Here is a 27,729-nt window from a genome sequence, read left to right as displayed (position 1 = left end):
AGAGGAATTAGTTATTTAATTTACTAACATAGATCTATTTTACGTTTTGATATCTTTCAGTTAATCACCCTGTCCACTCTTGACCCACTGTTTCTTATGTTTTAGTAGCTATACATGAGGTCACAGGTACATCATGTCTTACTATCTTGCTCACATTCTGTACCCTTACGCATCATTAGAAAAAGTCACTCCCGAAAACATATTTAGTTATGTATATTACACAGTTTCACCACCTCCCACTAATCAGTGTACCTGACACCTTAACTACTTGCCACGCATAGCACCCAACTGATTCATATTTATAAAATTTATTTAGCTCTGCATGTTCTCCAGGGTTTAGAAAATGAAACACACTTTCTTTGTTTCTTACTGCAAAATTTCATATCCAGTTACTTCCTTCCTCATGGGAAACAAAGGCCTATAGTACAGCTGTTTACACTGAAGTTGTGAATTTTCTGAGTGCCAAGGTCTGTCTGATGCATTTTATGACTTGGGTTTTCACATTTAAAAACCATTATATCTCATGAAAATATTTGATGATATATGATACTGAAGTAATGAAATGGGAAAGTTTTATACAACAGAAGTCAAATTACATGCATTTATGTAACATCTGGGTTCTACTGCTTGATGTTTGATGTTTAAAGAAAACAAGATAAAACTCCCCACAACAAACTCTGAAGAATGCTATATATTCCAATGATGCAAACAGCTAGCAAATAGTTTATCATGATCACAACCAAGAAGTAGGAGCTCCAGGCACACATAGAAGGCTCTCAGCACTTCCATTTACTTGTTGAGTAAGTTATATTATTTAACTTTCATTTATGTCTGAAGTTTAAGACCCTGAAAAAGAACATTCTACACGGCTCACATGGCAAAATATTCTAAGTAAACCAACACGTCAACATGCTTAAATGATTTTCTTAATGATCATTTTTTTAAAAATGATCAGTGAAAATAATTCTATCACCAGAGAGGAAGTATTTCTACATTCAAGAAAGCAAATTTAACTCTAAATGTTTTGCATATCAGCCACAGTGGCCTTACCTGCTCAGATCTGCTCTCATGTCGGTACTGATACTCAGAGAAGGCATTGCAGGTTGAAGTCATTTCATCCTTTTCAAATTGTCTTTTCATCTTAGCTAAACCACCAGGCACAGTGCACACTTCTGATTCTTCCATGACCTATGGTGATTTAAGAAGGTAATTCATTTTTCATCCATATATGGTACATATAGTTTACTCTTTCATTATACTTGCAATTATTAATAGGTAGAACACAAAAAGAGATATTAACACAAAATGATTGCCATAGCCTTCCACTAAAACTAAACTGCCCAGTTGTTTTGCCATTTATCAGACATTTTATATATTGCACCTTCTAAACACTGACTGAGTAAAATCACCCTGTCTCAGATATATTTTGATATCTAGATTAGACTGAATACTGTATTCCTCCTATAAAATATGAGCATGAAAATAACAAAATCAATTATAACTCAAAGTAAAGCTGTCATTGATGTTTCAAACACCTGTACAGGCAGCCGACAATAATTATAAGAATCATTTTTAATAACACCAAATTTTATTTCAACTATTTTGGATACACCAAATAAAGGGCCTTATATAAAACTGCTTGAAACTGTCAGTAAAAGCAGCCCCTTATGAAGGTGCAGTGGCAGGGGAGTTTTGTCTACATCCATAAATACTCCATCAAATCATGCTTTGCGGTGTCCTGCAAGCCACAGACATCCGTCTTCTACATTTTAATCTAAAGAACCTGAGATTTAGAGATGTGAAACACCTTATGTCCTCATATGCCGGCCATTAAGTGATGGTATTAAATCTGTCTGTCTGAATCTTAATCTAAATGACACCTGTCTGTCTCAATTACTAGCTCAAGAGCTAGGCAGGTAAACAGCTATTGTTCATCAGAACTGGCATGTCTAAATTCTGCTTTGAGCACTGGCATGTCAGAACCAAATGGCAGGAGCAGGAGATTTGAATAGAAGGGCTTATTTTTAGATGAGAAAACTGATCTCAGCACATAGTTTGGGAAAGAACTTGCAGGGCACCAAGGAACCCTGTCAGATCACAGGACTTACAGGGAAGTGCAAAAGAGCCTAGGGCTTCGGTTTTGATGACTCCACAACTTTCTTATCCCAGCAAGCACTCAAGCCCAGATGGGGTGCCAAGGGACAAGCAACCTGATCCCATGCCAGCCCTATGCATGGGAAGCTTCTAGTTGTACATGCCAGTGGATGGAGATTCAGTGACATTTCACACCACAGCCAGACTCCTGAGGTCTGGACCAGTGCTGATATAAATAACCCACAGAGTGCAGCACAGTATAAGTCACAGGTATCGTGACAGAGTCATATCCGACAGAGTCTGGGTACCCGAGGGTCTGAAATCTTCAACCAAAATATGGAGGTTTTTGAAAGGTTGTGAGAAATACATATATTTTAGTAACAGATATGAAAGCACTAGTCTGAGCTCATGCAGAGTTGTATGAGTTCCTGTCAAACAGTGTAGTAATTACATTACCATAGCAACTTTCTCTCTGGCTTCCTGTGTTTTCAGTCATTTCACAATGTGAGTATTTGCTCAATGGGAAGAAACACAGTTGTCTACTTCTATGTATTCCATATATACGCTACAACACTTTACAGCTTTAAATGTAATTCCAACTCAATTACTGACATTTGCTGTCTGTGAAGGACACGAGAGTGTTTGAGATCCATTTTGAAATTTAAGAACGTAAGGAAACTGAAGAGTGAATTAAGGTCACACTATTTCCTTTAACCTTACCTACCATGTATTTGGAATAAGTGTTCTCCTTGGATAGATCATATGCAAATAAAATATAACTTTTAAATTAGAGGAATTAATGCAATTATTGTCAAGATCTTTCAAATGTAAATAGCTAGAAATAATGTAAAATCATATGCAAATTAATTTTTAAGCCCCATTAACTGTGTCAAAACCTGGATACTCTTCCAGTGATCGTTTATTCAAAGAAGTATCAGTTGTACAGCATGCCTCTTAGCTACCATATGGATTGAAATACCGTTATATCCATTCCTTTCCTTTGACAACTACTTTAGGAGTAGACACATTGTACATACACAAGCACATACAGCTGCTGGATTTTCATAAACTTATAAACACTGCTACCTCGGCTATTATTGGCGCCACTATGACACTGTAGCTGTTTGCCAAACCAAGTCAGATAGATCTCCTCAATGGAGGATAAAAATGGTGCTTCGATAGCCTTGAGGCAGTCTCATGGAGAAGGTCTACCCAAGTGAGATGGCAGGATATGCAGTTTCTGGCCATTAGTGGAATGGCGCCTGCTCACAGGATCACTCCAGTGTTCTTGCTTTGTTTAGTACCATGCTCAGAATGCTGCAGCTAGTCTGTGTTATTTTTAATGACCTCATAACTAGACTGGTTTGTGTTAAATCTTTTTATATTTACTTGTATTCTGTTTCTCAGGTTTGAACTGGGAAATAAGATGTGAAATTTAATGGATATGTCGATAATAACGAGTTAATTTAAATGCTCAACAGTTAAACCTAGGTAAATATATTACACAGTCATCAATTTAAGATGTAAGTCCCAATCAATGACATAGAATTTTTTTTTTTTTTTGGCGGGGGTGGGGTGGGGTGAGAGAGGACTAACAAGAAACAACATAGTTTGAGAAGTTGGACAAATGGGGATTTTAGTGCTAATCCTGATAAAAGTTTTTCACAGAGCAATATTTTTTGTTACAAATTTATGGTCTGTGTTAAATAAGATAAAGAGAAGAAAACTACACTATAGGATCTGGCATTTAATTTGTGGCTCTGTACACATTACTTCATGCTCTTGTTCCATGCGCCGCCATTGCCAGCTGGTAGTTAACACGAGGGGACACTGTTGGTCACTGTTAGCTGTTTTTGCAAGTTTGAGACATATTGAAGTCAGTTTGGGTTGAATCTGTGACTTCCAGATTTTCTACTTGCAGTGTTTGAGGCAGCTGTGTAGAGAATTACAAGTGGCCTTATTGGGCTAATTGATGAAGCATTTGATACCACCAAAAGTTATTACCACAAGATTGTTATTTTACTTTTTTTCTATATTTATTAGGATTTTTGTGAGCTCAGTATTGCAGTACTTTTTGCCCATAATATTTTAGACAAATTGAATCTGGTAGTTTGAGGGCCAAAATAATTTCTGCTATAAAAAGGGGATTTTAAATACAGTTACAAGAGCACTGGCATCATGAATCTGGAGATTTAATTTTATAATTGTGCAATTCTTTAAAAATAATTTCACTAAATTTTATGTCTATAATTTGGGCCTTTATATAGAAGATTTTTACATAAGTCTTAATTTCTTTATTTATTGAATAGGATTATTTGATTTATCCAAATCCATTCTATTTATTTTATACCAACAGAGTAAAGACTAAGTTAGATATTCAATAGCCTCCAGATACAACACACCACAGACAACGGGGAGTTAACCAAATCCAACAGCTCATTCTTTACACTTGATAAATTAGGGCAGAACTACTTTTAGTTTACGGTGAGATCTGAGTTAAATCTTGAAGGCAGGCTGGACAGTTACACTTCATTTGAGATCACTATGATAAAGCCCATTGGATGCATATGAAACATAAGAAATGATTCTGGTTCAAAGCAAATTGTTTGAAAACAGTAACAAAACATCAGAACAATAGAAATATACTTCATTTCACTAAATCCTTGATAGGATGCTTTCTGAGAAGAAACAGTTGGTTTACCTCTACAAAAGAGGGTTCTTCTTGTTAGTTTTAAAAGGTCAAAGCATTTTTTAATTTGTAGTATTTCATACTTTGCCGATTTGAAGGTGCAAACTCCACAATGAGCAGAAAGTAATCACACCCCGAGGACACCAGGGTAACGCTGGTATTCCTCACAGCTAGGTAATAGGGAAACCAGTAGAATCAATACACCAGAGTTCAATAATGACTAAACAGAGTTAACATCTTCTATGGGACTATTGTTGATTAATAGAAACTTTTTGACTTACAAATGGGCTGTGTGCCCATTTTAGACATTTACTTTTTTTTTTTTAGCACCTTAGAAATACAAATCATATGATACTAATCTGTTTTATGACATATTATCCACTTATGGGAAATGATCTAAGTCTTCCTAAGTAAAACCATTGTTTACCAAATAGTAAGTATTGAATGAGGCATTTTCTCATCTTAAAAACAGTCTGGTAGCTTAAAAATCACTCTTTTTGTTGTTGTTGTCTTTATTTTATACATTACAATGTTGGTTGTTTTCCTAGTAATTTAGAATGAACTCCCTTGTGGTCACGTTTTAAAATCTCCAGCAGGGGTCGCTCACTAAGAAGACTAGCCAAAAGCAGTATTGAGCTGATATTGTTTGGGAAGTGGTCTAGTTACTCATGTCACTTCTCTACACTCATTCCAAATCTATGCAGTATCTAAAATGTATTTTAATGACTATGTAAAAACTTAAATGTCATCTGCAATTGCAGGGCTGTTAATGAGTTTGGCACAGTCAGCCTTGTCTCTAAATAATTTGTAAATGTTGAGTAACTATTTTTAAATCCTACCTTTGGGATCCTGTTTGTCTGTCTCTGTCTCTGTCTCTGTCTCTGTCTCTGTCTCTGTCTCTGTCTCTGTCTCTCTCTCTCTCCCTCTCTCTCACACACACAAACATGGCTAATTTGGAGATTATAATTATAAAACAATGTTCTTATATTTCATTAAGTTGAAGGACACAGACTACATAATTCTACAAATTCTTTTGAGCATCACTTATTATGAGTTGGCACTAAAATTGGTGATCTTTCTGAATCTCAGAGTTTCTCATAATCATAATTGGTTTAGTAAAGTGCCTGCACTGATAATCTCTCTCATTTCTATGTTGATTAAGCTTCTCCTAATGGATTCAGTGCATACCAAGAAAAGCAAAAGAAATTATACTGCAAGAGAATTTAAATGGATGATACACAAGACCAAGGGGGGCAGCACAGAAGCCCACATTATTAAGATTTGAAATGAATTCTCAACCTTCCTGAGGAGAATAGCTATAGGTTAATTGGTAATGATGACAACATCAACACATTTACGGAGTGCCTCCTGCCTTCCACATAAATTATCTCCTTAGTTCTTCCCCAAGACCCCTATGTGGTAGATAATTACTGCCATTCCTCAGTGCAGAAAACTGAAGCGGTCAAGAGAATAGCTCCGGTTCATGCAACCGTCAAACAGCACATCCGAGGCTTCAAGTCAGAAGTTCTGAATTAGATTTCTGTATTTCTGTATTTATTTATTTAGCTCCGCTGTAAAAAAAAAAAAAAAATACCCCAGTACCTTTTCTTTTTTTTAACTATTCAACTATTTTGTTTTCTATCTAGTACTATTTTTTTTTTTAAGTAAGGAAGAAGCATGGACAGACAGCATGAATATCACTCGCGCAAAATTCTCCAGAGGTGCTTACATTAGCCGAGAAGCTGCGGGCGTCACCCCGTGAAACGGCTGCCTGGTACCTTGCCATCCTCTCCTTCAGGGACAGCGCCTCGAGGAGATCCGACTGGCCCTCAGTCCCAGCAGTACTGGCGTCTCTGGGCTTAGTAAGGTTGAAGGTTGCTGAAAACAAACATAGCATTTTCAGATAGGTGTCAGTGTGAGAAGAAAATAGCATCAGTTTATGAACAGCGACAGCTTCTAGAGTATTTGGTTTCCTAATTCGGACTGCAAAGTATCACAGCACTTTCAAAGTTTCTCTGTCAATTTCTTTTCTACAAAGTTCCAGGACAAAGTTAAACGTGAGTACAAGAGGATATCCTCAAAAAATCATTGCTGCCCATCTCTTCTACTTCTGAAGTTAGTATGACAAGAAATGATGATTTATTAACACATTCATAATCTAATTATTAACATTTTCAATCATTATATGTCTCATTTATGCTAAATACTGCATAAACATCTCAGTGATTTCTCTAAGAACCTTGTGGATAGATGTTATTTATTAAAGTTTACATGGGTGTAAAGAGAAATACATAGTAGTTAAACCAACAGCCTCAACAGCAACAAACACCAACACAAAACTTCCCTGGGATCACAGAATTCCTAAGGGGTGGGGTTTGGATAGTTGGAGTGTTAGTAAGTAAAAAATTGTTCTCATAGTTCTGTGACCGGACACTGTTAGATAGTTCACATATGCTAGAACTGGATTCAAAGCCAGATTTTCTTACTTAATCTAGTACCTTCCTCCTACCACTTGGCTGGATGGTTTACTACTCTTTTGAGGGGTGGGGGTGTAGGGCTGGAGAGATGGCTCATCAGTTAAGAGCAATGGCTGCTCTTCTAAAGGTCTTGAGTTAAATTCCAGCAGCCACATAATGGCTCACAACCATCTGTAACAGGATCTGATGCCCTCTTCTGGTGTGTCAGCAATGGTGTGCTCATATACATAAAATAAATAAATATATCTTAAAAATAAAGAAAACGTGTGTCTGCGTGTGTGCACACACATATGTGCATGTGCACTCGTGTGTGTGTCTATGAATGTGTGAGTACGTATTCACCATTTAACTGTGAACCCCAAGCTTGTCCTTCTTAACACTTGTAGCTTCTGGGACAAAGAATGTATACATCTTTGGCATATTTTATTATGCAGTTAGGCTTAATATAGCCATTTTGGTCTAAGGCCTAAATCACTACAAGCAATAATATGTCACCCCATTTCCTTATTTCCTCATTTCTCCTCAGCCTCAGCCTTCACATTAAAACATTTTATTAGGTTGTTCATTTTTAATATTTTTTTTTATGTCTTCAAGATTTATTTACACAATGGCTGATAGGAACAGCTTCTGTGGCTCAAAAATAGTTAAAACAACTGGCAGTGCAACTCCCTGTCTAGGTGTTTGTGACTTCTTATTTAAGTAAATATTTTTACATGTTTTAATAAAGGTATTTTAGTTACTGTGTTATAAGATACAAACTGTAGAGCATTAAAAAATTGTATTTTATAAGCACTGTGATTGACTGTAGCACACTGATATATTCTCAAAGATCAGCTATCTTGAAATTTAACTGCCATCCAAAATTTTAATTTATACAAGTGTGCAATGTTTCTGAGAAAAATGATTACCACAAATAACCATGCTAAATTAGAGATATCCTAATTTTTCTGAGTATATAATATATTTGCACAGATAGATTCAGCTATGTTCAATTGCACTGGCTCATCTCATGAATTATATACATATACATATATATATAATTCATATATATATGTGTGTGTATATATATACATATATCACTGAACATTCTTTATAATAAATATAAATATTATTGTGTATAATAGTTACAAATTTCACCCCTTTGTGGTTAATCTTAGCCTAACCTAGCTGGTTTATTTTTGCTAAAATTTACAGATCGTGTTTACATATGAAGTTTTCAATTCTTATCATACTTCAAATCCTAGGAAAACGTTCAAAGTTATTATTAAAGCAATCAGTGGCCTGAGTGCTCTGAGATTTGGATCTCACTGCCCAATGGCCTTCGTAGGCAGTGAAAACACCACTGCATTTTTGACGTGTTCTCCAATTTTTCTTTCTATCGCTCGTGAGCAACTGCGTATTCAGCTCTGGGCGTGGAATATAAAAATCATAGCGATCCAATAGGAAACCACATTGCTTGTCAGTCTTCTAAGTCAACACCTGCCAGTTTCCTCATGGAGCAACAAAATGATGCTCCTTCCCTTATTCTCTTGCAAGGCACCAGGGACTTGTAACATGGTGCTGATCACATCTAATTCAGTCCCTCAGCCTTGACTAGATGCCTGTTTCTGCAGGGATGCATAGGGAGGAAGAGAGGACAGTGAGCTACAAGGACCCCGAGTGGATGAGTCTAAGTCTGGAGAAGAGCACAAATGAATTTAGAATGTTTTTCAAAGCAGAAGGTAGTGAAAGAACAAATAAATTTGTTGTCACATAGTGCCTGTGGAAAAGCTAAAAAAAAAAGATAAATATTGCTGTAAATAAGAGAAGAAAACAAGCAGAAAGGTTTAAGTGTCCTGTGAAAAAGAGGAAACCCCCAATATTTAAATGAGCCCCATTAGGAAGCTTCATAAGTACTAACATCACACACACACACACACACACACACACACACACACACACACACACTTGTTAGTTGTTTTCTGTCCTTACATTATAGTTAATTCATTGTACAGGATAGTAAAGCTCCATCCAATGAGGATAGTGGGTTCCCTGTTGTTCCCAGAGCTGACGGCACTGTTCTACTTAGAATCCATCATATTCTGAATACACCAAGTTTCTTTTATTGCGTATACCAATGTAATTGCCAATTCATTAACACATTAATTCTTTATGTGACATAATAAACCACATAAAAAGAAATAACACAGAGAACAACTTAGAAAGAAAATCAAATATTAAAAATTAAAATCTGTCATGAAGAAAAGTATCAGACACTGAAGAGAAAAAAGAACACTGTCATTAAGTGTTCCATTTGTCTTAGGAAAAGATGTAAATGATCACTTCTATAATATAGTGTATTCTACCATACATAAAATTCAAGTCGTCATGTCCATTCTTGCTTTATTACCTCACAAAATATGGAACTCGAGGCTACACATACGCTTTTCTTCTACAAATCTGAGAAATAAAAAAAACCCAATTGACATTTTGTTTCCAGGCCACAGAAATTCATTATACCTGTCTCTATGGAGAGTTCATGTTTACAACAGTTTTTAAAGTACTCTGGTACAATATTTATGCTCAGAGAATTCTTGACCAATTATTCACATCTGAACAATTGATTAAAGAAGATTGCGTATTTACCAGTCTTAGGTGTCTTGGAGATGATACAATAATGTGACAGACACTAAATATAATAAAAAACAATCAATGAAACAATTTCAACCTGGGTTTTGTCCTACTTTCACGAGTCTGTGGTGAAAGGTAGAGTACATAGCGGTATGAAGGGACTCTCATTAATAACCATCCCCAAATGGGTCATTCCCATATGCAGTATGAACTGTTGTCACTTAACTGTTCAGAGAGTTTCCACTTTGGAATTAAACAGTCTGTATATGTTACATGATAGAATAAAAATAAAAAGTGACAAGTATGTCTTACCAAGAATTATTTTACCATATTAAAAGTTGCAAATTCAGTCCTAATATCTTTATACAGTAGCAATGTGAAATAAAGGCCAGCAGCCTGATACATAAATTCAGGGTCAATGTGCTACTCCATAATGCTGCCAGAATCATAAAATGTCTGCACATAAAATGCCCAACGTGGCAGAGTTCACAGGGACAAGTGCTTTGTCACTGTCTCTTTTATAAAGCCAGACTTCTTGTCAGCATGTTTTTTAAATGTAATACTTCTTATTGCTTTTGAAATATGGCAGGCATATTTGCAAATGGTAGCTGTGGAAAAAGTATTACAGAAAGGGTGAGTGCATAATAAAACAATAGTTTCCATGGGTTGAAATACAAGCACCAGACACTAGACACTTTAAAACTGGCTTATTTACAAACAACTGAAACTTACATGACTCATATCGTCTCCCCCTTTTCCTATCCAACAGGGACATGGAAGAGTGTATGCTATATTTAAATGTCACAATAAAATCTGTTAATGTAGATGATCAGTATCAATATTCACTAACACAAAAGCATGTCTTGAGAGAACAAAAACTCTATCGAGTGAAATGGAAAATATTTGAACTTCTTATTTCAAGAAGCTGCTAGCTGGTGTGTAGGTTGGGAGGCTGTTATGAGTCAAGCCCAACTCTGAGCGGAGAGATCAAGGTGAGCCGTAATGAAGCTAGTAAGGCAGGACATATATTGAAAATGAGTGACATATTAACCATAGCATGAAAGCAGATGACAGACACAGAGAACAGAGGGAAATGTAAGCTGTACACACCGCATTGTGAGGTATAGTAGAGGAAATACAGGGTTGAAAATGAAGGTTCGATGTCAACGGAAATAGTTAACACAAACCCAAAAGTTAACTCAATCAATACCATACCAATTTATTGGTAACAATTGTGAAAATTTTAAGTTTATGATGCAATCCAAAATTTATAATTGTCCAGGAACTGGAACAGGAAGAATTTCTGTTATTAAATAACAACAGTCAGACAATTTAAGTATTTGAATATATATATATAAAATTATATAATTATATAGTTATATTTTATAAAATTTTCACCTATATACCTAACATCATGAGGAACTAGAGAACCAAATATTAACTAATGAAAATTAATTGTGTGACACCCCCAAAATCAATGTGAATCTAAACTGATATCCATGAGAAAAAGAACAAAACTGTCTACATTAGCCATGCTAACAGAAAAAAAAAAAAATCAGGCAAAACCAAGGAAAAGCATCTTTAAGTAGTATTTCCATGTGAAGACAGATGTAAAAGCAAGTGTGGCAGTTATTGAATTAATAACAAACTTAATATTAAAACACTGAGATTAAAAATAAACTCATAAGAAATAGGCAATAAATCTAAAACCATTTAGAAAGAAAAGGTTGGCCGAAATACATTAAATGAAAATAAAGAAATGCTTTGCTTGTGAATATTAGATAATGCACTTCTAGAAGTTCTCCCTCCTTCATTAGCACTTATTAAAATATGAATGTCTAGATAGATACTTTTCACTTAGTTTTGTCATTCTTTACACTTTGGCTAAGATGTGTGGTGTGGGGTAGCATGCTTGATAACTTGGGAATATCTAATGTGTGGAAACGGTGTGCTATGATAACTTGTTTAGGATATTTTAAAAGTCTCAGATGCAAATTCCAATTGAACACACATTCTATTTTGAAGGGCTTTAATCTAAAATTATTGTGAAAGTAATATATTCAAATTAAAATTTAAATCTTAAAATAAAAAAAAAAAGAAAAGTGTTCTAAGCTATATTCTTTGGAGGCAAAGTCTTCATGGAAACAAATTATACAGAATAAGATAGAGAGCCATTCTATTGATGAAATGCAGTACCTATCTAATAACTGTGGACCTTTACGCTCATTACCATTGTACAGAAACACAAGACATCATCAGCAATAAGAAAAACAGAGACGTTTAGGAAAGGGTATCTATAATTTTTGCCTATCATTTTTGTGAGAGTAAATTAAGAATCCATGCTTTTAATAATGTAAAGAACAGGGCTTACATCAGTTTATCTACATGAATGTAAGGTGTCTTCACTATCCTTCAGAGCTCTTACCTCCTAGGAGGAAGGCATTTATAGCCCCAAATGGTAGAGTGCAGGTGTACATTGTAACTCACAGGTAGATGGAAGCTGTTTGTGATGTCAGCAGGTCCTTGTCAGGGACAGCATCTGAAACACTTGCTGTGCCATGTGTGCGAGAAGGAGATGCAGAAAGGATGCAACACAGCAGCAAGGCCAAGCAATTGTGTGGGGAAGGTTGGGCAGTGACTTTGAGGACACCATAAGGGGTCTTCATGCCCCATCATATTGGAAATAAAATGCAAGTTGGGTTGAAGGGTTAAACAATTTTAAGGTGAAGAAAATCTTTAGAAGACCATGGGTGCATTATAGTTGTTACAATAGAATGTCCTGATACTAAGCAAACAAACAAATAAACAAACAACCCCACTTTAAACGATAACAGCAACAACAAAACAATTATACAAAGCTTTTAGTGGGGAAAAAAAAAACCTGGAACTGCGTGTGGGAGACACAAAAAAATTCAAGATCAAATATTTTAGACAGTTTGTAGGAGGAAAGAAAACTAGTGACGATGAATAACCAGTGTGTTTAAGTATTCAGTTTCAATAAAGATTACCAACAAAGCATCAAAATACTAACATCACTGAACTATAAGAAAAAGAACTAGAAATGATTTACAAGTGCAAAAACAAGAGCAGACCCATGTACAGCCAGACATTTTATTTAATACTCTTGGTCATTGTCTGAGGGTAGAGTCATTTTTACTTTTGTCTTTTGAGGCCAAGGAAACAGAGATAAAAATTTAAAACTTCCTCCTTGTCACATGGGTGGTGAGCTGTACACCTGGAAGAGTGGCTGGATGCTCTGCCTCTGGTTCCCTGGCTTAGTCACTCTTCTCAGTCATCTGTCAGGAAACATGTGTGTCTAGATCAGGCAACTAGTAGCTTCCCTAGTTAGCACTTGAAGGAAAAGTCAAGGAGGGGTCTTTGATGGCTAATATCAGTAGTCAGTTTGACCATATCTGGAATCAACTAAAACCCAAGAAAATTCCAAAATATTGAGGAAATTTTCTTGATTGGATCATGTTAGGTACCTTAAATATGGGTTGTCCTTTCTGGTGGTAGCTCAGATAAAAGGAAACAAAAGAAGGGGGATTTTGCTTTTTTGCCTGTTTGTTCTTAGTCTCAATTGCATGTTCATGAGTTCTTCTGTCGAGATGTTTCTTCTCTGGTATTAGAGCCCAGTTCATTGGAATTCTGACATATAATGAAGAGCAACTGAGACATCCAGCCTCATGGGCTGAATGTTAGGTTCTTGACTTTTTGTGAAGGAGACACTGTCAAACTAGCCAGACTACAGCCTGTAAGTCAATCTAACGAATTCTCTTTTAATACATAAAAATTCATTCTATTAGTTCTGTTCTTCTACAGAACACCGACTGATACATTGAACTTCTGTTTTGAACTGTTTCAGATTCAGATATAATAAAACATTTAACAGACACCTAGATGGCTAATGCCATAGTGTTTATGACTCAAAAGAGACTCCAAGGTTCAGTAACAAGTTAAACTTTTTAGAAGGAAAACACAACTTGAACTATTTTTTCTCTGAAATTTCTATGATGTCAACACTTTAGCTTCAATTTAGTTCTAAGAATGTGATCGTGTGTCCCATGGATCTCTGTACTGCCAAAAAAACCTTAAATACCACTTTCTTTTTTTATTAATCATTTTATTTGTTTACATTTCGAATATTAAACCCCTTCCCAGTCTCCCCTCCAGGAATCCCTGCCCATACCCCTCTCCTTTGTCCACTATTTTCAAGAAGGCAAGTTCTTTTACACTGACATAGCAGCCGCCCTGCTATTTATTCTGGATGTGTTATAAAGAAGTCAACTGTTTAGTACTCGGGAAATTGATTTAAAATTGAGTTGGGAAAGTGCTGAGGTAAATTCTATCAAATCTAAATATATGACCTATAACCAAGTTTGGATTTGTATGCAGAAAATGATACCATTAGACATAGCACAGCCACAGGCCCATTAGCAGGAGTACATTTTTCTATAATTTTAATATTTGCATATATTTCAGCTAATAGAAAAATTCATCTCTCCAAGCATTTAAAGTGCCCCTGTCATGCCAAATATGTAACCAATTTGAGTCTTTTATATTCTTATCTGTATTTGAGTATTACAAAACCAAGAAATAGATAATAAAAAGAAGGAGCAAGTATCCAACCCAATCTTGCATAAATCACAGTTCCTATCTCAATGAGGAAGGGCAAGAGAATCAAATGAGTGACAGTGGATGCCACAGCAGAATAAAAATGGTCCTGTGGCATCCACCTAGCGTAGGAACAGACTGGCTCTTAAATCCTTCACCCCATTATCTTACTGTCATCAAATACATCATGCTGTTAAATGTATACTTGTAACTTTCCCTGATTCCACCCCTGTATTCAATTGTACCAAAATTTATTTGCCCATGAAGGTGTGTCTCTTCACTTCAATGCAGAGGGTCGGCTCTGATCTTCTTATCAGATCTTCTATTATTATTATTATTATTATTATTATTATTATTATTATTATTATTATTATTATTTTACCAGATACCAGATGACATCTATAAATGAAGTAGCCAAGGAGAGGAATAAGAGAAGATGCAGCCTAAGTTGCACAAAATAGTAGTTCACCTAAAGATGTTTATAGCTCAGCCTTCAGAATCTGTGATATATTAACTTATATGAAAACAGAAGAGTTTTTGATGATGCTATGGAGCTAATGATCTTGATATGAGATGATTTTCCTAGATTCTTCATATGGTTAAATTGCAGTCCCCAAGAACTTCATAAATGAAAGAGAGGTACAAGATATTAACAGAGTAAGGAGATAATAGAAGCAGGAGAAGAATGGAGGGGGTGGGAGAGGGAGGGACAGAGAGAGGGACAGAGAGAGAGACAGAGAGAGAGAGAAGAGAAAGAGACAGAGAGGGAGAGAGGGGGAAGAGGGAGAGAAAGAAGAGAAAGAGAGAGAGAGAGAGAGAGAGAGAGAGAGAGAGAGAGAGAGAGAGAGAGAGAGAGAGATAGATTGGGTCAAATGACAATTCAATCTGCCCTGTATTGCCTGTAGCAATAAATTGCTGTATAAATGTTCAATGTGCTTTTTCAAGATTCTATCACACCATGAAAATGACTTCTGGTCAGAAAGCAATTGTGAATGAACAGAATTTAAGAAGAAATGTGATAATCATTAGAATGAAAATATTGCCAGTTTGAGCATATTTGAGAATTTAATTACACTCCTATTAAACATTTTAAATTAATTGCTTAGCTTAGAGAATTGGCCTGTTTAAAAAAAAATCAATAATTGAATGAAATGATTTAAATTTCAATGAAAAGGTCAAACAAGTTGAGCCATTAAAGGCTTGTAGATGGTTTATACATCTCAACATAAGTTTCGGTGTTATATTTTTCTTGAGACCTCTCACACCATGATAAACCGTTAGTTAATGAGAGACTGCAACATGCTCATCCTTTTCCTTGTGCTATACACTGATTCTTATATTTGGTAGGGAATTTATTCCTGTTTTACTGATGAAGTAATGAACAAAAGATTAAAATCATGTTCTGGGAAAACATTTCAGTGGTAAAGGGCATTTTGTGTAAGACAGTAGACCCAAGGTTTTTATCACTCAAACACACAGAAGAGTATGTAAGAGCCAAGGTGTTGGAGGACTGCTTGAAACAATGATTTCTAGAATTACTAAGGCCATTGCTTACAAGAACTCATGGTGACTACGATTCCATGAACAAGACCTGTGCAAAAGCCAATCAGTCACAAGTCTGGCACGAATGAAGAAAGGCCTCATGAAGCCCTGCCCATAGCTGAGGAGGTATATGTAGCTAATGGGCACTGAGAGAAGAGTTAGGTTTTTTTTTTGTTTTTTTTTTGTTTTTTTTTTGTTTTTTTTTTTTTTTTTTTTGGTTGTAGCCCCTGATAGGTTGCCCATGTTCCAGTGGATGGTCCTATAAAGACCCAGGGCAATGCTAATGAAAGTGTGTTTACCAAAGAGAAAACTGTTGTGAGGAAGAAATGACAGGACTGCTATGGTGTGAGTTTGAGCAAAGGTAGTGTGTATGTGTGTGTGTGTGTGTATGTTGGATTTGCTATATACACATTGAACACATGTGAAAGTTAAAATATTCTTAAAATCCTTGGTATTCATACTTATAATCCAAACACTGATGGGGCAGATGGTTGAACCTCTCCAGCTGAATAGCCAGTTAACTAAGCATGTCAGTGAGCGCTGGGTTCCTGGAGAGACATTTCTCAAAACAAGCAGCAGTAAGTTGCCTGATGATGATCTCTGGCATACACATGCATGCTGTTTATCATACATACATGCACACACCCACAAGCTTGCACTCATACATATACTCTACATACACATGCACAATAGAACCAAATACAAAGTGACTAGAACCTCCTTACATCTCTGATTATGCACTTCTTTCAGTCTGCAACGCTCTTAGGTACAGATATTTGTATGGAAATGTTATGTTTACATTTCCAAGTAAATTTTTAAATTAAGGATATGAATTCTTCCTACTTCACATATATCTGCATATTTATCCTTTCTAGATATTGATGTTAGTCTAATGTGTGGTAGATCAGAGAAAAAACAGTGCATTGAGTTACTACAGATCTAAGAGGCTCCTTTGTCTTTCTTATAAGCTTGTGACTAGAAGTGGAAACCATAGGAGGTTGTTCAGTTGCATTGCTTTGGTTATTACAGAGATCAGACTAATGAAAGGTTAGATATGGAACTCGGAGGGCAGGGAAATGGATGGGTTTTACTGCAAGATGGAGAAAATGCAGAGCAGGAGGCATGGCTTTCATTTTCTAGTGATTTATTCTGCTACCTAGATGAAGGGTGGAATGATGCCTCTCTTTTGCTTTGGCTTGAATATGACCCCTCCCACCACTGAGGAAATTTGATATCCTGCCCTTACAGGGCAGTCAGTTAATCATTGGCCAGTCAGCACTATGGGGACAAATTAATAATCTTTGTATTCAGTTATGCTTTTCTTGGAAAGAGAAGGAAAAAATACTAGAGAAACCCTCAAAAAATATGTTATCCTAAGATGTGTTAATCTGACCTTATTTCTAAAACTAGAAATAAAACAATTTGTGCCATTTTATTGCTGGCTTCTGAATTAAGAAAAAAATATCCCAGATGGCCATCCTGCTGAAGAAGCCAGCTTGTCTGAAGATATTCCACATGCAGTAATCATTATATAAGTTATCTTTAGGAAGTTGGTGGCACACACTGCACATCTTTGCCAACACCCCAAACCACAGTGATCTGAACATAAAAAAAAATACATTAAAATGAATACAGTCCAATATGTTGAAGGAATTAAAATATCACAGCTAGTCTAATGGCACTCAATTTTTCCCACTTAACTCAGATAGTTCATCTTAAATTATACTTCTAATTCAGACATGATGAAACATGTTAAATCCCAGTAAGACAAAACGCCCTTGATTTTGATACCTGGGATACATTACAGAATTTTTTTTTTTACCTTCTACAATATGTATTTGATTACTTATGGAGTTTGTGTTAGAACACATTTATTCCCAGTTTTCCCATCTTGCATCAGCATGTAATTTCACTCTAGAAAATTTTTTTAATTCTGTCTCTATCAGTCTTGGTTGGACCTACTTTAGAAAGGAAGAGTACTAAAAAGTAGCTATCTGCTTTCCACCCATAATTTGTGATTTCTAGTCTTCATCTGGCAATTAGTATTTGACTTTAAATCAATTGTTTAATGTTTTTAAAAATTCTTGTTTCTTACTTATTTAATAACACCTAGATAGTTGCCTATAGAGACTATATATAATCATATAAAATGGAAGTGTTCAAATGTAGTATCTTTTATAGAATAACCTAAGTGCTTTTTTTTGTCTTTTAATCATCCAAGTATTATTGTATACCCTACATAAAGGTAGATGGATTCATAGATTTATAAAATGTGTATAGATAGATCTAGGGTGGTAAATAAGAAAAGTTATAAACCCCCAAATTAGTATGTAGCAAATATAGGATTAGTTCTGATGTATTTAAATTTCATGTTTACATTTAATTTCTTAAGGAACATATCCCATTCTTTCTATCATGATGCCCAAACCAAAGAGGATACAAACATAAAATATTGGTAAATTTAGAGTTAGGATTTTAGCAAGAAAATATCCTACACATATGACTATATTGCAGAAAAAATAGAAAAGAGAAAAATATTTGGTAAATGTATATGATATTTAAAAATTTGTTTTATTGGGCTGTTGGCCCTACATAATGAACCCTGTTTGTACAAGCAAGCACCACAAGTGTCATATGAAAATAGATTCACAGAGACAGCAAAATATCATTCTTGAAGGATGGATTATGCTTACCTCCAAATGACTTTTCATGTTCTGTCCTACTTTATATATTTTAAGAACTATAAACTATCAGTACAATAGTGCAAAAGAATTGTTCATGTGCTTTAATTTCCAAAGTCCCACAAGCAGGGAACTTTTTACCCTTGTCCTGAAATAGACCAGATGACCATACATAGACTCCTATTCAAGTCCACTTGACCTGTATCTACCTACTAAAGAGAACTGTATGCCATTCTTTATATATAATTCATCATATATTGTTTGTATTGTTATCTGCTAAGTAATCATGTACTTCAAATATTACATTGTAAAGAAAGTATATGATAAGTAAAATATGTTGTATATGATTAGTTTGGCTATGAACATTCCCTACTTGTTTCTGAAATACTATACAAATTGCTACTTCATTATGATTTTCTTAAAATTTTCAGAGTCTTATCTCTTCAAACCATGCTTTTTGTGTGTTCTGTGTCTTCTGGGAAGGCTTCTGTCTTCTTACTATTTCTCATTGCTAGAAATTGAGTCTTGAGAAACAGGAAGTCAATATGTTCACCTCAACCATAAAGGGATTGTGGGAAATCTGTTTATGATGAAAAATGTTGTTATGTCTTTTAAATAGATTAAAGTATCTCCCTGTACTCCTAGAGTGTTTGGGATCTCTAGAACACACAGAAAATGACATTTTGAACAAACATAAGTCATTGGTAGATGGAATTACCTTTACATATTATCTTAAAATGTGTCTTTTCCTAGGATGAACAAGCATCTCTCACAGGCTTGGGAAACCTTATAAACCATTTACACTCAGCTCTTTTGTTTCAGTATCAAGACAACCATCAGCATTTGTAATGATAATGTTTTTGATCTTGTGGTCAAATTAAAGAATTGCTTATAAAGAGGCACTGAATTTGCTTGTAGTTTCAACATCTCTGTCCATCATGGCGAGGAAAGCTGTGTGAAACTGAGTAGTTCATATCAGCATCAGGAAATGGAAAACTGGTATACAAGAAGGACTCATGTCAAGACACTGACAGCCCTCAGTCACATTTCCAATGACCTATTTCTCTTACTAGACTCTACTTCCCATTTTTCATTCCTTCTGATAATATTAAGACTCTGTCAAGGGATTAATTGATCCAATAGCTCAGACTCTTTGTGATCTAATTGTCTCAGGAAGCTTTGTGACCGAACTGAGAGTTAGTTACATTTTACAAATCCTCTCTCAGTTTGATTACATTGACATGATGAACTAAAAAGGCATTCAGAGATGAGAAATAAGCAGTTGTTATGTAATAGAGACAAAATTTGAATAATTTGGAGTTTGGATGAACGTCTTCCTGAAAAGCCCATGCTTAAAGTTGTCTGAATGTAGGCAGAAATTAGCAGACTAGTAATTTACCATCTAGTACCTAGAACAATGTTTGTGTTAAGAGCATATAGGATCAGCAGAAATCTCATCTCTTTTAAGAAAATTTCCAATTCTTTACTCTCCCTTAACTTTCACCTCTCTGTTAAGACAACAATCTGAAATTTATTTTGTTGAACCATGATAAAATATCCCAAGTCCCCAGATTGTATGTCTCATTAACTTCGCAGTGCCATGGTGACTTTTTCTTCAACGAATAACACACTTCCTTTGAAAAGTAAACTGGACTTAAATAAATCTAATTTTGTTTTACAGAAACCCAGTCCCTTAATTTGAAGAAACTTTTTAATAATTAGAAGTTTCAATCTAAAAATGTTTTCTCTGTCAAGTCCACAAACTTCACTGTACTTTGATATTTTTTCCTTTTGAACTCAATGACTGATAGACTTAGTCAAAGCAGGAAAACCATACTGATTCCTAGGATTTCTTTGTTGTACACTATTTGGAAAAGCTAGGCAATCAGGAGGAAATGAGTGTGTGTGCACACAGACACACAGACACACACACACACTCACACATAAATAATACAGTATTGCTTTTAAACACCCTGTTACTCTGGGAGTCATTTCATTCTTTTAAAACACTAATGTGCTCAGGAAAACTATACACAAAGCATTGAACACATCCAACACAGTATGGCTTTTATATTAGATCCTCTTAGATAGGATGATAGAACTATTAATGGAAAGCAGAACTCTGCAGAATCTCTTGTGGGATATTACTTTTCTTAAAAGCTGTAGGCTGTTATAACAAAATAAGAGGTAATTGGCATGCTGTTCCAGTGTGTGCATTGTCAAGATTGAAGTCTGATTATTGTCCCCATTTGGGGAAAGAGACAATATGTATAAAATAAAGCCTAGATTTTTTTTTTTACAAAACTTAAAACAAAAATGTTTATAAATTAAAAAAAATAATAACTTAATTTTTAATTAAAAGTTTTATATAATATATTTTGATAGCATTTACTCCTTTTCCAACTCTTCCTAGATCTTGCTCACTTCCATATCCACCCAATTTTATATTCTTTCTCTCTTAAAAAACAAAGCCAAAGTAGAACAAAATAGAAAACATAAACCCCACCAAAATACAAAATACAAAAATGAAAAACCAAATAAACAGATAAAAGTCTTATCATACATGTACATGCACACGCACACGCACACCCACACGCACACGCACACGCACACACCAAATGAAGCAAAACCAAATTAAAAAAAACAATCAAAACTCAAACAAACAAAAGCAAAAAACACAAACACTTAAAAGTTCACAAATGTACCATTGAGTTAATTTTGTATTGGTCAATTACTTCTGGCCACTAGGTCTGCCTTAGAGTTTAGTTGATATACATGGTGCCACTTAATTGAAAAAAAGCTATTTTCTTTGTCAGCATGTATCAAATTGCAGATAAAGTTACAATAATTCCAGTGTATCAACTTCTAATTAATCAGGTGCTAGAAAAATCTCCCCTGACACACTTAACAAGACCTAAATACCCTTTGCATCCAACTGCAGTTTGTAATTTCAACAGAAATCTATGATGTCAGATCTCTGATGCTACAGTGGTATTAGCCTCAGTCTGAAGAGTGGAAATAAGTTAATAGTCTCCTCTGCTTAGGATCTACAAGGAATACAGAGTTACTAGTTCTCACCTGCTTTTATTTTATATATAGTTATTTATCATTAAAACTATGTCATTTGCACTTCTTACTCAGTTTCAAATCCCAGTCCTTAAAGTAGGCGGTAACATGGGGCACTCTGTATTTGTGGCTTCATTCACCCCTGTTTTTACACGAAAAAGTATCAAAGTTAGTGTTTAGATACTATCTGATTGAAACTGCTCTCTGCCATGCCTATTCAGACAGCTCCACTCATAAACACCTTATTTAATGAACACATTCAAGTAAACGGTTTCTGGATTTGTGATATTTAAACTCATGTGTAGTAGAAGACAAAGGAAAAAAAGATAAGAAGTGAAGAAGCAAGTTTAAGCAGCAGCAGAAGTTATCATGTATCGGACTGTATATATTTCCATGTAAAGTTTCCATATGCTTACAACTTTCTATATTTTGATTAATATGTATTGATTTTTTTTCAACCAAAATCCTTGGGTGGATCTCTTCAATTTGGTTTGTTTTCCCACTGCATTAGGGCAGTCAGTGGCCACAAAGGGGAACTTATTCTATAAAGTTAAGTCTCCTTTTTGTTTTCTTTTTAAAGGTATTTTTAATGTTTAAGATACTTAATGATAATGCTATCTTTCAGCTACTTGCCAACACAATGTCACCTATTTCATAAATTGCTGATCTGTAGGTTAATCATATCTACCATGATTTCATATCAATAATCTCAACTTCATCTGTTTTCAAAATGGCAGCACAGATTTTTAATTACAATGGTTGGCCAGTGACCAGAAATTCTTTAAACATGGTCTTTCTGTGAGCACAGAGCACGTAAAAACTATTTCTAGAAGGCAGAAGCAGGTGTTTTTCTAACAGTGAGTGGCAAAGTTATCCAAACAGTTTTGTAGAGCAAGTTATTAAATTCGTATTATTACTTAGAACTAAAGTTCCCCCCCCCAAGAAGCAAACTGTTATTTCAGATTAAAATAGCCAGTTTACAACTACTTAAAATATTCCATGACACATACAGTGGATACTCTGAATTACCTTGAAATAACATTATAAAACCTAATACCTACAGTTTAATGGCTTTCATTGTTTCTTTTCTGTTCTTCTTGTTGTTGTTTTGTTTCACAGAAAGTAAGTCTTAAATTCTGCAATGGAAGTTATTAAGAAAATCAGCAAAGCTATGTGAAAGCTAAAACAAAAGATTCTAGAGGAGAGCAAATATAAACGTCAAGCTTGTGAAAACATGAGTCTCCCACAATAAAATCCAACTTTTCAACCAAAATTTGGCATGCCCACGTATGGGGGAAATGTGTACACTACATGAGCAGATGAAAATTAAAACTGGAAAAAAAAAAGGTTGAGGAGAAACTAAACCTAGGAAATGTTGGGCTTCCTGCCATATTTAAGTTTTGCCAGATTTTTTTTTTCATGTTCTTACATAGCCACAGAGTGCTGTAGAAACATGCTGCTGATTAAAAGTTTCAAACCCAGCCATGTCTTCATTGTTATTCTCAGCTCCGTAGTCCTGGGTGTTAAGTACTGAGATGCAAAGCTAGTAAGTGTGCCTGTGCATGCTCACATAAGCTTACACCCAGCTTTCCCTGGAGGACCATGAACGCAGAAGCAGCATTCTCCTGGTCTGTGACTTTTGGGGTTTGAGGGCTGTTCCAGGATACACTTGAATTGCATATTTGCTAAGGAAAGAAAATCAGGCACAGACCACTAAATCACCCTCATTATCAGTGCAAGGTCTGAGGAATATGTGGTAAACTCCATGAACTTGACTGCCTAAAAGAAAGGATCACAGGAGAAATTAAAAATATCATACACATGTGTGTGCGCGCACACACACATACACACACACACACACATTACATACACAAAAATTTATGTAATTTCAGGCTTGGGCATATAGTTGTTGTTGAGAGGCTTATACTGAACAGAAATAAAACACTTAGACCAGTATCTAAACACACACACACACACACACACACACACAGACATGGCACCCAACTGTGGATAATCTATGGAGCTCCACTCTTTCTGAGATATCATTTTCATTAAGTCTATTTCGCCAATTGTTCCTCCTAAAATCCACCATTAGCATTTCATATATTGTGTGGCTCGGCTAAGATGTCTTTTGTAAGTATGAGCATCTGAATGCTTGTTCTGTAAGTGGCTATTTGAGAGAGGATTAGAATGCACGACTTTGCTGGAAGAGGGATGTTGCTGGAGGTAGCTTGGTGGTTTCAAAGAACTCACATCCTTTTCTGCTGTTTCTCTCTGCTTCCTGTTATTGTTTAGGGTGGGAGTTCCCAGAAACAGACTCTAATTCACTGCAACCATAAGCCACAAATAATCTTTTTTTTTTCCTCTAAGTTGTTTTTGTCATGGTGTTTTATCCCATTAATTATAATTAACTGATAAAAAGCCAGCAGGGCTTGCTTCCCCCCCCCCCTTTTTATTTCTCACAAACTTGTTTCTACTTTCAAGTTTTCCAGTTGTGTTTCCCCCCCTTTTTATTTCTCACAAACTTGTTTCTACTTTCAAGTTTTCCAGTTGTGGAGTTGTTAGAAATAATGATGACTATAGCAAGAATTCAATGAAACCTGAGTAAAATTATTGTTGTTTAATCAGCATACCTATAGTCATGTGATCTTTTATTTAATGTTAAGAGCCTTCACAGACACATATGTACACTCTGGCACCAGTTTGGGAATGGAACATACTCAGGAAATGTTGACAGGATGTAGTTGAACTTGGTTTCAGTGAGGTAGACAGTATAAAACTGAGACATGTGAATGGGACGGTAGCTGTGACAGCTGACAGCAGGCCCAGGATGGGTGGGTGGGGACTCAGTCTATCATGGCTACTTTAGCACTGACAACTAATTCTGGGATTAGAAGCAGGGTACTTCTGAGACTCCTGCATTGCTCTCGGCCTTTATTAAGAAGCACATGCCATTAAGGCATTGATCTGAGTATCCATCGCATCTTGTCCTCCTAATTCTTGTTTATGGTTGTTTCTTTAATTTTAATTGTTTTTAATTGAAAATTTCATATGCACATTCAATGTAATTTCATAAAATCCAATCTAGACTCCCCCTGTCTAATCTCCCTTGGGAACTTTCCATCATGTCCGACGTTGTACAGAGGCTGGCATGGAATTCTCTTTGTAATTCACACTGGCCCTGAACATTTGATGGTCTTTTTGCCTCACTGTAACTTTAATTTTTTCAAAGGCTACTTTTAATGATGGTTCTTAAATTCTTTAACCTCTCTTTTAGTCCATAACCCACAAGAGGTAGTAGAATAGAACTGTTGTTATGATACAGGGGAAGTGGACCTGTTTAGAAATTGTTGTTTGGAGCAAATCTCATCTGCATTGTAAGAAAATCAGCAGTTCAGTTCATGGGTCAGCAGTAATAGCTTGATCCACTTGAAAACACTTCCTGGATATACCAGAAGTCTAGTTCAGAGGTGTTGAGATAGCAGCAGAGGTGGCAAGACCCAGCAGGAACCGCCAGGCGTCAGCTGGATCAGCAGGTGTCAGCAGGAGGGATTCAGACCAGCAGGGACATCAGAAGAAGTTCTCTGAGGTGGTTCTCTCAAGAAAGATCAGGGAAGAGGAGAAACCAAGAAGTGTTGCACAGATAGCTCTACCTGTCCCTCTCACAGTCTATTGAGTCCTATTTATACTCCCTCCTAACATCATGTGTCCTCCAAAGGGCCTTGTCTCACCACATGTATTTCCTCAGAATGTGAGTCTGATTTAGCAAAATTCCACAAGAGTCTATATCAGCTGAACTCACTCTGCCAATCTGTTTGAGTCTGTGGAAGTAGTGAGAAGCCACCAGCACAGTAAAGAAGTTTTTGGCGCATTCCTCTCTATGGAGTCAGGACAAATGGAGCTCAAGTATGCATGCAAGGCGGATCAATACATGCATTTCGTTAGTGAAGAATCCTTCATCACACATCCTTTCAAGTGCTTGCTGTAGCAAACCATACTCTCACCTGTGTCTGCTTCAGCAAAACATCCTTTCACTAATGGTTGCTTTAGGAAAACGCTACTTCACCTGTTTGCCCCAGCAAAACACCATCTGACACAACTGGCTTTCCAAAGAACCCTCACGTTTCCACCTCACCTCAACCTTCTAAATATTAGCGTTACAGATGTTACAGATGTGGACAACCATACCAGGAACCCCGTTAGTTTCTTCCCTCTGTATCCATTTTTCTCTTCTTATTATCCTGCCTCACTTCTGATGCCTTGTATCATTTCATGAGCTCAGTTGTTTGCTTTCTCTTAACTGGTTGACTGGATCCTGCCTTGCCTAGTCTAAAACCAAACAGTCTGCTCTCCAGCTTTCTGTATTAGTTCCTTGTTCCTGAGTGAGAAGTCTCTTGTCTATCTTTCACTTAATGTGAGTGGATCTAAGACAGAGAAACGGAGGCCAGCAAAATGACAGGAGGTGCACCGGGAGTGCAGACTGAGGATGTGTAGGACGCCCTGAGTGTTGCTATCACTTACCATTGTGACTGAAGAGTAGAAGGTATAAAAGATTGAAAATATGTTCTCAGAATATGTTTGCAGCTCAACAACTAGATCGACATGTTGACAAGGTCCAGTGTGGCTGTGGGTGGCTGTGGTGGTCTGAATGAGCCTGGCTCCCATAGGCTCACAGATTTGACTGTTTTGTCACTGGGAAGTGAAACTATTTGAAAAGATTAGGAGGTGTGGCCTTGTTAGAGGAAGTGTTTACTGGAGGTGAGCTTTTAGATTTTTAAAAGTTCAAGCCTAGCCCAGATTCTCTTTCTTCCTGCTGCCCATAGATCCAGATGTACAACTCTCAGAAACTTCTACAGCGCCATGTCTGCCTGCATGCTGCGACGATTCTTCCCACCATGATGATAAAGGACCAAACCTCTGAAACTGTAAGCAAGCCACAGTTAAATGCTTTCCTTTTACAGGAGTTGCTGTGGCCATGGTGTGTCTTCACAGCGATAGAACACTAACTAAGACCATGCACGGCTCCTCCAGAGGAAAGATTGGAGTCACTGGGGCTAAAGTTGGTGAAGAGTTTAGTTTCTTGAGGTAATGTGATACTGATACCAAGAATAAGAGAGCAGTTTTCCATTTAAAGTGCTGGGATAATTACAATGGAAAGAGGGCACTTAATAGCTTTCTGCAACTCCAGAGAGCACAGAAATTTAATTTGCACTGAAGGGTATGTGTGGAAAAGCAAGGATGGTGTTAACACCAGAACAACATATTCAATCAGGTAGACAATTCTCTCTCAGAAACAGGTTCCCAGAACATTGCTAGTTTGAAAGTTAAGCATACGGAGACTTTGATATTTTTACCTTGCTCCCTGGGAGCACACACTCAGTAATTACTATGTTACAATAACAACACTATTAAACACTAATCTTGATATGAAAGACCAAGTCTTACGCAGGACTTAATAAGTGGCAGTTACAAATGTGGACAACTTACAAATATGGGTATAACTATTATCAGGGTAATGCTAACTCTACCAGCATCTAATTGTCATTAGGTAATGCCTAGAGCTTTTCATTGGCTCAATATCAACAGTTTGTAAAGGCAAGAAGCAGAATTGCAACCCACAGAGCTGGTGCAAAAGCTCATGATTGACCTGTGAGGGTAACCCCATTAGCATTTCTCATCTCCAGAACAATGTGATATGAACTTCACATAGCTCTAGTCACAAAGCTTATGTGACTCTGGTCAACAACTGAAGGAACGTCACACACATCAACAATTGTCTGAGTTCTAGAATAAAGGAACATATTCAGAGGTCTTTCATAAATATGAATTTTAGAAAGCAATAGTGAGAGGTTATGTTGGAAGAGAGAGAGAGGCTAGCACATCGTGTACAAACATTTTCTAACTCCTACAAACATTTTATGACTTCAAGTGACAAAATGCTAAGATTGCATACATA

The 27,729-nt window shown here is 36.2% G+C and overlaps 1 protein-coding gene across 2 annotated transcripts in view; it reads right to left on the bottom strand.

Annotated features, from left to right (window-relative positions):
* The window catches only part of LOC117703684 (xin actin-binding repeat-containing protein 2), an 82,563-nt gene that overhangs the window by 49,034 nt on the left and 5,800 nt on the right, over positions 1–27,729 (bottom strand). For both annotated transcript variants that reach the window (XM_034495462.2, XM_076928847.1), the window contains exons 2-3: positions 6,513–6,661; positions 1,051–1,188 (exon numbers count right to left, since the gene is read on the bottom strand). In XM_034495462.2, coding sequence (XP_034351353.1) covers positions 1,051–1,188; positions 6,513–6,569 — 195 coding nt within the window. In that variant the 5' untranslated portion in view covers positions 6,570–6,661. The remainder of the gene's footprint in view (positions 1–1,050; positions 1,189–6,512; positions 6,662–27,729) is intronic.

This window comes from Arvicanthis niloticus, chromosome 2, assembly GCF_011762505.2.
Source record: "Arvicanthis niloticus isolate mArvNil1 chromosome 2, mArvNil1.pat.X, whole genome shotgun sequence".
NCBI lineage: Eukaryota > Metazoa > Chordata > Mammalia > Rodentia > Muridae > Arvicanthis > Arvicanthis niloticus.
Note: the sequence above shows the minus strand (reverse complement) of the source record. Positions and strands in the feature narration are given on the sequence as shown.